The sequence below is a fragment of the Gallinula chloropus genome, assembly GCF_964237585.1.
Source record: "Gallinula chloropus genome assembly, chromosome: 10".
Classification (NCBI taxonomy): domain Eukaryota; kingdom Metazoa; phylum Chordata; class Aves; order Gruiformes; family Rallidae; genus Gallinula; species Gallinula chloropus.
The window spans coordinates 18,553,849-18,567,752 of NC_140095.1; the positions used below are offsets into that span (position 1 = coordinate 18,553,849).

At 48.3% G+C, this 13,904-nt stretch overlaps 1 protein-coding gene across 3 annotated transcripts in view; it reads left to right on the forward strand.

Moving 5' to 3' along the window:
* The window catches only part of NEURL1B (neuralized E3 ubiquitin protein ligase 1B), a gene marked incomplete at both ends in the record, with an annotated part of 136,180 nt that overhangs the window by 103,509 nt on the left and 18,767 nt on the right, over window positions 1–13,904 (forward strand). The window contains one exon of one of the 3 annotated variants that reach the window (XM_084268530.1): window positions 1,016–1,046. The exons of the other annotated variants lie outside the window; for them this stretch is intronic. Coding sequence (XP_084124656.1) covers window positions 1,016–1,046 — 31 coding nt within the window. Of the gene's footprint in view, window positions 1–1,015; window positions 1,047–13,904 lie in introns of those variants that run through there. 3 annotated transcript variants of the gene reach the window in all.

Below are 13,904 nucleotides of genomic sequence, written 5' to 3' on the forward strand. Positions count from 1 at the left end.
TTTGTAGCTCCCACCCTCCCGTTTCTCCATTCTCGAAACTACGCCAGCCTCAGAAAAGAAAGGCTCGGCCGCAGCATCACCCCTCAGCAGCACAGGTGTGGCCAGAAGAAAAAGGAAGCTCTTGCTTTTCTCTAATGGGGCTAAAATCATGCTTTCACATCCTGAGATTGGAAGAGAGAGAAATTGTGAGGCAGATCCTGTCAATACTGCACTTAAAGCTGTCGGCTTGGGGTGTCCTTCGTCACCATGGTATCGGTGTGCTTCAAACTAATAGCGAATTTGCCAACACAACACTCCTGCTAATACCTTCAATTCCCAGATGGGGAATCCGTGTCACTGAGATGCAAAGTGGCTTATCCAAGGTCACCCCGTAAGTAAATGGCACAGAGGGGTAAAGAGCTCGGGTTTTATTGACTCCCAGTGTTTCCCAGTGCAGGGTGTACCCTCTGGGAAGGTGTTGCTGATAGAAAGGGCTGTCCTGAGGGTAAGGGTGGAGCTGCCGGCCATGCCCTCCTGCTCTCCAAACCATTTTTTTCCTAAGAAAGAAAGAAGATTCTGGGTTTTTTTTTTTTTTCCTAAGGGGAGGCAAGATGGATTTTGCTGGGCTCGGTGGACCTTGTCGGAAGAGCCCAAAGCCCCGCTGGCAGCTCCCCCAGCAGCTGCCAGCCCGGTTTTGCTGTAGTTTTCCGCCCCACACTTCCCCCCCCCCACCCCCTCCTCCTCCCCGTTACGACCCGGAGCAGGGCGGAGAGCGACCGGCGGCCCCGCAGCGCCGGACGTCCCGGGAAAGCACCGGGGCGGGGTGGGAGGCGCGGCTAAGCGGGCAGCACCGTCCCGGGCTCGGCGGCGGCTCCGGCGGGGGCGGGTTCGGCGGGGCGGGCCGGGGCGGAGCCGGGGGGGCGGCACGGCTGGGCGCGGAGCGCGGCGGCGGGAGGGAGGGAGGGAGGCGGGCGCTGTCCATGGCCCTGCGGAGCGCCGGGCCGCCCCGGGCTCCGCCGCGCCGCCGAGCGGAGCGATGGGCAACACGGTGCACAAGACCCTGGCAGGTACCGGTGGGGGGAAGCGGGGCTGCGATGAGGCCGCGGGGCGCCGGGCGCGTCTTGTCCCGGGAGGTGCTGGGGGAGAGCCGGGCGCGGCGGAGGGAGCGACCCGGGGCGGGCTGTGCCCCCTCCCGCTCCCAGCCCCGCGCCCTGCGGAGCGGGATAAGCCGGGCGTTAAGAAGAAATATCAAATAACGCTGGTTATTTGTAAGGGTGGGCGCCGTGCCGGGCAGCGGGGCGGTGATGCTTGCGCGGCGCGGAACGGCTTCGCCCATGTGAGCGCAACAAAAGCGGGCGAAGCGGAGCTGTTCTGGCAGCTGAAGCGGTGATCCCCTTCCCCTCCGGTGGATGCCTTTCAGGCGCGTTGCTTTTCGTCGTCGTCCCCCCCCCCCTTTTTTTTTTATTTAACGCAACTTTTCAGTGCGGAGGGCTGTCAGTTGTCCAGAGTCACCAGAAGAAAACTTTGAAGGCAGGGCTGAGATGTTCGGTAGGCTGCCCTGGTTTTAAACTGCCTCCTGAGCGAATTCTGCTCTTAACACAAGAGATGCACAGATTCTTTTCCTTTGCGAGTTCATAATTGTGGGGCTTTTTCCTCCTCGGTGTATAATAAAAGCAGTTGGTCTCTATAGTATCAGCAGTATTGAATTACTGAGCCTTTGCCAGTCTGTATCTTCAGCTAGTTTTCTTTAACGCTCTTGCAGAGCTCCTGCATTGCATCCTTTGTACTTGGGTCTCCAATAAATAAAAAGGGTATTATTAAACTTTTTTAAAGAGGCGGGAGGACCTATTGAACACACACATGCCTCCCGGTAATCAGCCAGGGAGCTGAATATAGAAATAAAGAGAGGAACAGATTTGCATTTGCATGTGCCATATATTGTCTTTGCAAAGAGAGGGTGCTTGGGACCTTCAGGGCACAAAAGAAAGCTGCTAAGGCTTGTCGTTTAGCCGTGAACCTGTGATTAGATTTCTAGTTGCATCTCCTCTCATTCTCTTATTACATTTAAATGGGAAATTAGCTCCTTTCACAATAAGGAAGTTTTCATTTTTTTAAATACCTCACCAGCTGGCAGTAAAAGCATTGTGAGGAGTGCATGACCTTGGTGAAAATTCATTTTGTGGGTTGGCTTGTCAGCTGGAGGCAACCTTAGGGACCACTTGCAAAAAAAAATCTGTGTGAGCTGGGGAAATACCCTTGGGTCAGGGGAACCTACCTCAGCACAGTCGGAACTTCCCAAGGAGAAAAATACGTGTAACCTGCTGGGACGTGGGATCTAGCTGTGAGCTCTGTCAGAGGGCTGAGAGTGGTATCAGCCGTTCTGCCTATTGCTAGAACAGTCTCTCCTGAGCAGCCTTCATATGCACGGCCTTACACACGTGAATTTAAAAAAAGGGATGACATCAGTTGTACTGCAGTTCTGTGATTGAAGAGTTCCTAGCAGCTCTTTCAAAAGAAGTCGTTAGGAAAGAGGGGAAAAGTTTGATGGAAAAAAAACTGAAGGCTTGATTTATGTAGACCTCCCAACTGTTAACATTGCTCTGGTGGCCTCAAAAATCTCTGCCCTGGCCTGCCAGGTGGAGACGGTCTGTAAGGGTTGCTTTGCTGGGGATAGTCCGTTTGCAAACATTTGTCAGATTGTGCATTGCAAAAACCCCGCAGGACACCGTTTGCTGATGTGCTGGAAGATGCTGAAAAATGTGTCTTTTTTCCAAATTCAGCTGTGTTTGGTTTTTACAGAGTGATGACAGTCACTCTAACCAGTGCTAACCTGTGGCTGCAGAAGGGATTTTGGATGCTTGCAATTTGGAAGTTTATAAATGTGTTTTGTCAAGTTGGACACAATTCAGCAATTTTTCATATCAATATGCTCGGGTGCATTGTTTGGCTTTCATTATCCAAATGGCATTATGTGGGGGGAAGCAGGTTTAGAGCTGTTCTTGGAACAGCCCTTTTGAAAATTACCAAGTTTTTCTGGAAGACTGAATTGTTGGATGAATTCATATTTATAAATGCTATGTCTGTTTACAATTACTCAAAGATAATCAATGAGAATTAAATCTTTCCTCCTCTTTGTTCCAAATGCACTTCTTTCTTCACCCTGGCAGACAGAGCAATGCACTTTCGTTCTCATTTTAACTCTCAGATGAATTTCTCTCCCCTGTTCCAGGGGCTGAAGGAACTTACTAAAGGAAAAACCAAACAGAACACCCCCAAATTAAAATTTGCCTACCCGTGGTGTTAAATTGATCAACTGTAGAAGCCTGTAGATGCTGTTCCCCTTTTGTCGTTGCATTCACTGCAAATAGATCAAGGTGGACAACGTCTTTCTATTCTGATCCAATGTAGAGGGAATGTAGAGAGACCTTTGTCGTTTGGCTCCTTGAAAAGCCAAGCAATCAACAATTTGGGTTTTATGTAGGAATGGAAACACTCAAATAGTTGAATTCAATTTTAAATCCTGTTGAATGCAGTTCAGCTCTTTTTTTTCCCTTTATTTTTAATACCTAAATATGATCAAATGTGTTTGCTGTGCCTGTTGCATCTTTAAATCCCTGTGCAGCCTCATCCTTTCCATCCACGTTTCCATGCAATGATACAAGAGCATATGCTACCGGGTGCCGGAGTAATTTGTATTGGGAGCTTGGGAAACTCATGGGTTGCCAAGTATGTGATGGTTAACACACAATGGATGAAGGCTTTGTCGAATTAACAGTGAGGTTTCTAACCAGGGTGGTATTGAAATGAGTAATAGGCTAGGGCTAATGAAAGGCAGCTTCTATATTTGAACCGGTTGAGGAGGCATCTGAATGGAAAAGAGCCGAGATGTGTCAGATACGCTTAACAACGGTCCCGAGGTGGTGGTGGAAATCACTCTTATCTAGATGACAGCTAAATGACACAGACACATTCCTCCAGCGGGATGGTTCCTCCTGAGGCTCCCTGACCCCGAGGGGTGAGCAGGACCTTCTTGCCTTCGTGCTCCTTCGTGGTGCTGGCACTAGCCTGTTGCTGACCCTTCCCACATCTCCAGAGGTGTCTCCCAGTGTACCTCCAGTGCAGTGTGAGAATTTACACTCGAGTGTCAATATTTTCTTGCCTCCCTCCCCTTACCACTGCCCATTGTTCGAGGCAATTTGTGGGCAGGTGGTTAGGCAAGAGTGAATTCTTTATTATTGAGGCACACCGGTTTTTTGCCTGCTACAGGTGACAAACGAGGTGTGCAGCATTGCAGCCCATGGGTGGAACGTGTCCTGACCTGCAGAGTGGGCTGGGAGGCTGTACGGATGGTGGTGGTGGATGGGTTGCATACCGACATTGGTGGCTGCTCTTACCTGCGGTGCTCCGCAGAGGAGTTGCTGTCTTGAGTTAGCTTGCTGGTGAGCAAGGCAGCAAGCGATGCATATCCACATCCCACCTTCATGGATAGTGCTAGTTTTTCCGTGCTCATGGCTTTCCTTGGCAGACACATTGAATAAGGGCCCGGAGAATGGTTAGCAGACAGATGTGAGCATGAAGCCTGAGCGTGCAAGGAGGCCGTGGTACCTGAGGTCTGGCAGGCTGGGAGAGGTGAAAATTCCCCTGACCCAGAGAAGCCCTTACATGGAGCTGCAAGGGCCAGGAAACCTCCGGGAGAGTCGGGCAGGCAGCAAGTGTCCTTGCAGCGTGCAGTGGGGTGAGCGCTGACAGCTGCTGCCATGGCCGGGCAGGGCGGGCAGCAGGCACTTGCTGGCTGAAGCACAAGCGAAAGGCTCTCCAGTTGGGATCCAGTTGTTGATCCTGGCCCAAATAGGGTCATTGGTATTTAACAAAGGAGCCGAATTCCCTTTTAAGAATTGGGCTGGGATCTGATTGCAGCGCTTCTCCCCCAGCCTTCCTCACAACTGCGAGGAATACCAAGTATGAGTGGCATTTGTGTCTGCTCAACGCAGGAGAGAATGGGGCTTGTTCTGGCACAAGTGACTTCAGTTTCTGATTTTCAATAAATTATTTTGTATTCTTAAGAAAAATGCTTTTAATAATTAACTCCTTCTCAGCACATCAGAAATGCCAAGATTGGAGCTTCACCCATCTGCCAGTCTTTTGCAAAACAGCGATGGCCATAGCGGCCTGGTTACAGTAGAACAGCAGCAATTTATAGCTTGTGGGTATAAGATGATGTTTCTGTGTATCCCCGTTAAAACACTGAGGCCTGTAAGAATTTCTTTGGTAAGAAATTAGTAACAAAGAGCACATAGTGGGATAAGATCACTCCGCCTTTTCTAGGGACTAAAATCTCAGCTTCAAGGAACATTTTTGTTTAGATTCATTCTCTGGTCCCTCCTCCCCCTTCACTTGCTGGTGATACACCATAGGAGGAGTTCTTGGTATTACGAGCAGGGAATTAGTTGGGTAAATTGTTTTGGTTTTGTTCCAGTCTGACTTCAACAAAAACTACAAAATAACACTTCAGGTTGTTCTGGTTTGAGTGAAAAAGGTACCTGTTCAGACCAGTTTTTCATTTGGGTTTGGTTCAACTCTGCTCCGCGCAGATTACAGGTGTTAACCCTGCCTCAGTAACAGCTCAATTTTGCTGGTTTTCTGCCTCTTTAGGTCCAGGAGTTGAGCTTTCTAGAGTCCATCATTGCTTTTGCTTCTGGCTCCCTTTGTGAACTTGGAGCAAGTGGCTTTATTGTAGCCTTGCTTTGTATCTAAGGGAGGTAGGGAACACTGTTTGGCTCACATGGGTATGGGAGAGTTAATTAATTAACATGCAGGCACGAAGCATCTCCAGGAAGAAGGTCACAGAAGTGCAAAAAAAAAAAAAAAAAAAATATTAATTCACTGCTTTTGTAGCTTTCTGCTTTTCCACTCTTCAGAAGGAAACCTGTGAAACTGCTCAGCCTTCACTGTGATTTAGAGCTGGAACAAGTTGATCGTATACTGAGGACTATCTTTAACCAGCCTCGCGCAGCACATACCCAAAAATGTGCTGCAGCCAACTGGCATGATTAATTCAGCGCTACCATTGGCATCTTGGCTGCTGAGACTGGAGAAACAACTGTACTTGAATCCAGGAAGGCATCTCCTATCAAGACGGTGCTAAGTGGAGCTGTGTGTCATGCCCCATGGCCGGCGCGCTGTCAGACGCGTACAGCACATTGCCAAGTGTGTCATTAAAGCGAGAGCTTTTTGTTGCTCTCCACTCTCATGCTGGATAGTGCTGGGCAGGTGCCCTCTCTTCTATTTTATTGTTTACGCCTGAGAGGGGAATTGCTTTGTTGAGAGGCAGGGTATCTGGCAAACAGCTCTTCTTTCCTTTTATTTCTTTAGATAATCGCCACAGGTCGGAAGGACCCATGTGTCACCCTCTGACCCTAGTACAGGTGCTTAAAATCGCACCCCTGAGTCTGTGTGTGGAGGCAAAACTCAGAGAGCCCTCACCGCAGGCGAGGGAAATTGCAGCTTCCCAGCACGTTACAATTTGACAGCCTATGGAGGTGCTTAAGTATGTTTAAGGTATTTAACTTTAGGCAGTCAAGTCTGAATGTTGACATGAAAAGGATGAGTCACCTTGAAGCTTGTGCCGTGCTTCTCTTCCCCTTCTCGTAAGGATTCTCCTTGCGTATCACATTCAGTGGCTTTTCAATTAGGAATGCAAATAAGCACCTTGGTCTTCGTTAGCTCCAGTGGATTTGGCATTCAAGCTCATTGAGTTTCGGAGTTGCACTTTTGGACAGTTCGTGTTCTGCTGCACGGTTTGCCTTGAAAGGAAACATTTTCTTTCTCATCAGCATCCCACTGATTACAGAGCTTATCTGTGCGGGTTGGTAGCTAAAGTAAGAGGAGGTTTTCCTCAGGTAGAGTGTGCATGTCACTGTGATGGATCTGGTGGGTTCAGGAGAGAAGCAGGGAAGGGAATCTGCTGATCTGGGCAGGGGGAGGGCTAGTGAGATGGTGGGAGCAGGGGCTTTCACGAGCTGCAAGGTGGGATGAGGCCAGGTGAGATCCCCTGAAACATGTGTCAGGTCCCATTTGAGTTTCCTTATGGGGTCTGTGTGTGCAATCTCCTCCATCTCTTCTCTGTATCTCCATCTGTCTTATCTCCTTTGTTTGTCTTCGTTCTTGTGCCCGGAGCAGTTTGGCACCTCGTGCCTGCTGCTGCTTCTTGCCACCGCAGCCAAACCACACGACTGACTCATGACGTGCACCTTCCCTGCTCTTAACGAGCTCCTCTCGGTCATTTGGGGCTTCCTGGCATCAAAATATAGCTTGGCCAGCAGATCATTCTCCAGACTTTACCCAGAGGGCAGACGTGGGCTCACCTACCAACAAGCACAGAAAGAGGTGGGGCCCCAAAGGCTGTTGGAGGGGACCTGGCTCCATGTCCCATCTTGGGGAGGGTTCTCTGTCTGCAGTAGCTGGAGGTATTTTTGCCACAGGAGCATCTCCATACTTACCTCTGCCTTTTGCTTTAGGGATCTTCATCGTTAGGCACCTTCTCCACCCCTTCCCTTGGTGTCACTAAATAGCTGTGTCCTGGAGGGGACTGACCATGTGTCAGTGGGACACAGGTCTGTTTGATGGCCACAGTGCCATGAGGCTGTGAGGTCCTACCACCTCTCTGAAGACCTCCTCATCCCACCTCTCTGCATGCTGCAAGTACAGCAGGACTGCCCACAGGCGTTAGCTGGGGTAGCATGTTCCGGACAGTCCTGTAGATAAGATGTGTGCCCGTGGGAGGACATGCTTGGTGGGAAGGAGGTGCTGTTTACTCTAGGTTGTTCCGTGTCTTTATGATGGCTGTATTTTTCCCCCTCTGTATGTTAAAAAGCATGAATCACTGGCACCGAGACGTCTGCTTGAAAGCTTTATCTCGGCATACCTGTGCCAGCTTTTCCCTTCAGACCTGGATGCCCTGTTGTCTCAATTACCGAGTGCCGGAACATTAAATTCCTCGTGTCTGAGCAGTTGAAGCAGGGCTTTGGGGAGGAGTGAAGGAGGGGAAAGTGATTTCTTGCTTGTTAATTTGTTTTTCCCTCTGTGTCCAGGGAGATATCTTCTCTGCTCTGTGTAAGTAGGGCTTGCTTTCCACCCAGGAGTTTTTTCTCTCAGTGCTTTCAGACCTGTGGCAGTGGAGCAGCTCAGAGATCTCCTACTGAGAGGGTCAGACCCCATTCCTTTCTCTGCTCCAGCAAAACCATGTTCTTTTTTTCTTTCTACACCACCAGTGCTGATGTAAAGAAACCAAATAGCACGATAAGAAACGACTTCTCGCTTGCTGCTGGAATTACACAGGAAAATTTTAAAAAGAAAACCCATTTAACTGCATTTCAAAGCTTTTCAGTGCAGCGGGAAAATCATGTTTAGGATTTTTTTTAAGAGCTACTGATGCTTTGAAGGGAGAAAAATGGATGCACTTGTGTTGGTAGAGTTACTGGCTAGATAGTTGCACATAACAGGTTTCGCTTTATCAATTTTCTTGCTTCATTGTGGATATTTACATAATAATGAGATGTTTGTGCTTTAGGAATTCTCCTATTTTAACCATCCGTTTGTGACTCCAGGTTTCTTGTGATAGTAGTCCTGATGGCATCATGTCTTATGGCTATGTGGGAGAAATAAACAGACCACATAAAAGCAAAGCTCTGTCTTTCATAGCCTGTGTTGCAACACAGGGAAGACAGTCAGTCAAGACAGAATTTCCCCAAGTGGAAGTTTTCCTCCAGGTTTCCAAATGTCAGGGAAAAAAAGTTGTTTGATTTTTGCCCTTCTCCATAGCTCATATGTTAAACCTTCCAAGCCCTGCCTCGACAAGCCAAAGATAAAAGATAGAATATCCCATTTGGCAGCAGAAATGAAATAATTTCATTCAGGTTTATCTCTCTTTCCTGAGCGATAGCTAGCACTGTGGCAACAGCTTTTCTCAGTCTGTTATCTGTTTTGGTCTCATCAGGGCACCAGCTTCTCAGCTTAACATATTCTGTAATTTATGGAGTGGAGTTCAGAAGTTATCTCCTCGGTGTGATGCTGAGGATGATAGTATAATTCCTAATGAGGGGAAATTGCTATTTATTGGGGTTTTGAACTTGACACAGTTGGATAGAGGTTTTGGGGGGTTTTTTTTTGGTAATGGAAAACACTTGGTGTTTGAGATTTGACTGGTCTTGTGTCCTGACGGTGACCAAAATTGCTGCTAAGAGGAGCAGCTAAGAGGCTAAAATGAATTACAGGTTTTTTTGGATGAGACAGGACCAGGACCTCTGAGCATGCACTCTCCAGAAGGCAGCTGGGCAGGTCAACACCAAAGCCTTGGTGGAGTACACTACATTGGAATATGTATATCGCTGGTGGAGGTCTTGCAGACCAAGTTTGTTATTCATCAACTAAGAATGGCATTGGTAGAGCTAGTCTCATCAGAGGGTTAAGGTGGGTTAGGTAATCCCTGCAGGCTCCTGCCAAAGAAATGCCTCTTTAAAGGGCTGTCCTCTGGTGGTGCTTTCCTTGGGATGCTGTCAAAGCCTCTTGATTACTTTGCTCTGCAAAGTGAAAAGGTTTCGAAGTACGAAAACTCAAATAACTTCCTAGCAGACTGTTGCTCCACTTCCAGTGATAAAGAGCATTAGCTGTATATTGTGTGGTCTTTGTGCTGGCCTATAAAACAGAGATAACTTTCATATTTCACGGGGACAAACTACACAATGGAGAGTGTTTGTCTCGACTTTGATCTGAGAATGGGAGTTGGATTTGCTCTGGGGCACGGTGCCCCTTGGGGCTCCATGACTGGCTGGTGAACGGGGCCACGTGCGGGATGGGCTGGGGACAAGCCTGCAGGGACACAGGGACACGACATGATGTCTGCACGGGAGCATGGACTGAGGAATCAAAGTTGAATGTCGAGACTGTGTGTGCAGGGAGGGGAAGCTTGATGCCAGCAGAACTTCCCGGCACTGGCAGGGAAGAAGGCTTGCAGATATTTCAGTACACCAGGCATTTTGGTTGATCTCTCTTGGAAAGGAGATGTCCTCTGAAGAGTATGAGGCAGATCTTCACACTGGCATCTGATTTGTGAGACTTAAATAGCAATTACTGGGTGATTTGCCAGCAGGAGAACAGCACTGCTTGTGCTGCCGATGTGATCAAAGGGAGAGGGTGAGAAGGACAGATGCTTTGCAAGTCAGAATTTCAAGGAAATCCATCTCGGTTAAAGTTTATAAAAACTGATCTTAGCCAACAGACCCTATAGCGTGTCTTTAAATACCACAGCCTTGAACAGCAGCCTATACTGAGTCATGCCCGGGGATGGCTGTTATTAGGGGGTACGATGAGAGCGAGGAAAAGGCAGAGCAAGGTACAATCACACACACACACATAAAAAAAGACCAAACGATGTTAAGTATCCAAAATCAATCTTTTGAGTCTGGGTGTTGTATCCAAAAATGTCTGAGTGGCTCGGGGCAGACCTAGCCTGATTGCAGTTTGTTTTGCCCATCAGCAGTGTGGATGCTGGCCTCAGATGGACTGGCTTGGCAGCCGCTACCCAGGGTAGGGAAACTTATCTCATGCTTCACCTTGCAGGTTCAGAGATCTGGCAACAAGTGCTTTTGTGTAGGGCCTTTTGTATACATCGAATTGTGCAGGAAGAGGTTGTTTGTTTTTTTTTTAATCTGAAATAAGAATGCCTTCTTCCAAATTAGCTCAGTCTACTGCTTACGTTACCCGCTTTGAAAAGGCGTGTGAGCATGCCAAATACCAGTGTCTGCACATGGATACTGGCAATAATGGACCTGCTGTCCGTTTGCACACTGCCTCCTTCCAAAATAACTTGCATGTCTAGACAAAGGATGCAGCTTACCTGCAAGGCTCGGCTGTCCCCTCTGTTTGTTTTGCTATGGCATAGTAATTAAGATATTAATTTATTTTAAAGGGTTCCAAGAAATGCCTCCGCAACCCCGATGTTTATGTAAGAGAAAAAGAGAAATTCATAATTTATTGAATTTGTGTGTGTTCTGCTGGGATTATTCATTGGAGGAACGTACTAAGTGATTTTTTTGTATCCTAGTAACCAACTGTGGTTGCTTTTCCATGAATAATCTTTATGGTTTAACATGACCAGCCAAATCTAGAAAGGAAAACTCAAGTAAATTAAATTTATCAAGGCAAATAATTACAAGGCACAGATAGTTTTTTGCAGGTGAGAGAGAACAATTCTTTTTCTCCCTCATTGAACTACATAATAATCAGATTGACAGATGCTGTCTGGAGAGTCTGATTTTCCGGAGCAGAACAATAGCAGAAGTTTGAGTCGTTACAAACTAAACTTCAAAACTTGACTTGTTTAATATTCATAATTAATGAATTGGTTAAAACAGCCCTTTCCTCCCTCAAACAATTAATGTGATGGTTTCCAGCGTTCCCTAATAGTGGTGCAGCTTATTTTCTCTTCTGTGGGTGCCAGGGTGGGGAATCCGGGGCGGGGGTCCCCTGTGGCTCTGAGTTCCCAGCCCTGCTGCTCACAAAGTGGCTGTGAGGTTTAATTACTTGAATGCTTTGGGAAGCCCTTTTGCCCTGCAATGCTGGCCTCGCGTGGGACAGAGAGAGTTTATCACTTAATAGAAGTGTTTGCATTTTTCTCCTTTAGAATTTATTTTGATTAAATATTAGCCCCTTTTCAAAATTGAGCTTTGAGGGATCAGGTTTCTTTTGAAGGGCCTCTTGCTCTTAGAAATATTAAAAGCTAGTCTCAGGAGCAAAACAAAACTAAAAAAAATATTGCTTCCCAGCTCCCTGAGCATGTTTACTATTTCTCCCACCCTCTTCAAGCATTCGGCTGACCATCGCTAAGCAGAGGGCAGAGAGGTACATTCCTCCCAGAGAGGTCAAAACCGCCTCTCATTTTAAAACAAACTGTTTTCAAATCATCTTTCTGTATGCATTCCGAGTTAGTAAATGTTTATACACCCATGCAAGAAAGCTGCACTCCTGTAAATACTGAAATCTGTGGGCACACCAGTAGAATCAATCACCAAACCATGTCAAGCAGCACTTAGCTGGTCACTCAGATTTTCCTTTGGGATGAGATTAACGGTGCAACCTCAGGAGGCAGTCCCAGAAGGAGGGAGAAGCGTTCCTTGCATGCCTCTGGATCTTGACCATATTTTACCCCTTCTCCAATTCGTTCCCGGCCTCTTGTATCTTGAAGATAGTCCTGCATTAGGCCACCCACGATTCCTTTTTTCCAGTGGACTAAAGGTGATGGGCAGAGATGTTTGGTAGGTCAGTGCTGAGACCTTTTTGTACTATATTCCCGTATTTTCCCTTTCTCTGCCTGTATTCCTGCACTGAGCCAGGGCTTCGCTTTGGAGTCGTTGCTGTTGTGTGTCTCCAGCTATCACTCATCACCGCAGACTCATCACCTCGGATCTCTGCCCAACCAAAGCTCCTCCAAAGCTTTCCCTGTCTTTTTTATAAATCTTTTTCCCCAGGGCTGACACCAGCGCTCGCTCAGAGCACTGCCTGTGGCTTATCTCGGTGGCAATGAAAGAGCAGCTGAAGGGAGTGGTGCTGCCTTACAGCTCACGGCTCTGCTGCCTTGGGGAAGGTGTGGGGTTTGGGACCTGAAATGCTTTTTCTCTGCGGTATCGATTGTTTCCCAAAAACATGTTCAGGCAAGGCATGGTGGGTGGCAAAGGGGGTGTTTGGGGGGTAGGCACAGGACTACCTGGCATCCATGCTGAGGAGAAACCAGACTGTGGTGGTAGGAAATGATGGAGACAGATATGCCAGCTGAGCTCCATCCTTCTGGTGGCCCTGTGCAACCCTGGGTGCACATGTTGCACCGGGGATTTGCCTGATATGGACATGCAGATCTGACAAAAAGAAGGAAGAAATCTCCCCGTCCAAAATGCCACGGGCCTGCCCTGCTGTCACAACATGGGGAGCTGCAGAGAACGTTCACATTCAGCAGTTAATGCTATGGGAAATGTGGCATCAGCGGGGAAGATGGGAACATAGGGCAGGGCCTCTGTACACAGGAGCGTGCCCTGTGTGGAACTGGAGTACTGCTCCTGTGCCGGGGAGGCTCCTGGTGCTGCCCTTCTCCTTGGAGAGGTTCTTGGGTCTGCTCTGGGGAGGGTCTGCTGGTACTGCCCCACCAGCTCCTGATGAGGCACCACCTCAGACTCAGAAGACACTGCTTTGCAGCACCCTGCGTTCTCTGAGCAGAGGAAGCATTAGAGTCAGAGAGCTGTTATATGCTGTTGATACGTGACCGTATGGCACTGCCCACGTGTGGGTGAGGGCTTCTCGTGGTTTAGCAGTGGCATGAAACGTTTCTGCTGATGATCCGACTTGACCAGAACAACCTAGAGAAACCTAAGGGGGCACAGAAGACATGCTGCTGTCTCACGGAGCTCTGGGTGTGGATGAAGCTGATCTGGCAAGCATCCCTGAATTTGCTGCGGTCAGGCAGGCATTTGCTTCATCCTGGGGCTGTCGATGGGCAGGTTTGCTGGGCCTGTGTGCCAGGCTCTGTCCAACCCCCCCCACTGCAGTGCTAATGAAGGGACTTTCTCTTTGGGACCCAGGGGGTTCCCACAAAAACATGGGAAATGGAAAGGGAAAGGAGGGCTTGGTATGGGCAGGTGTTTGGGGCATCGTGTGCATCCCAGAGTGATACTAGACAGGCTGTGCCACTTCCTGGCCCCTTTTCCTCCTAGTATCTGCCACCAGCAGCTCTCGCAAGCAGCAGGCTGGTTCCTCCAGCAAAGGGTGATGAGTTTGTCTTTGGTAGGTGCTCTGGTCTGACTGTCTATCAGGAAAAGCTCAGACATGTACCAAAGTGCAAGTACACCTTGCTGTGGCACATGTGCTGGAAATCCTCCTTG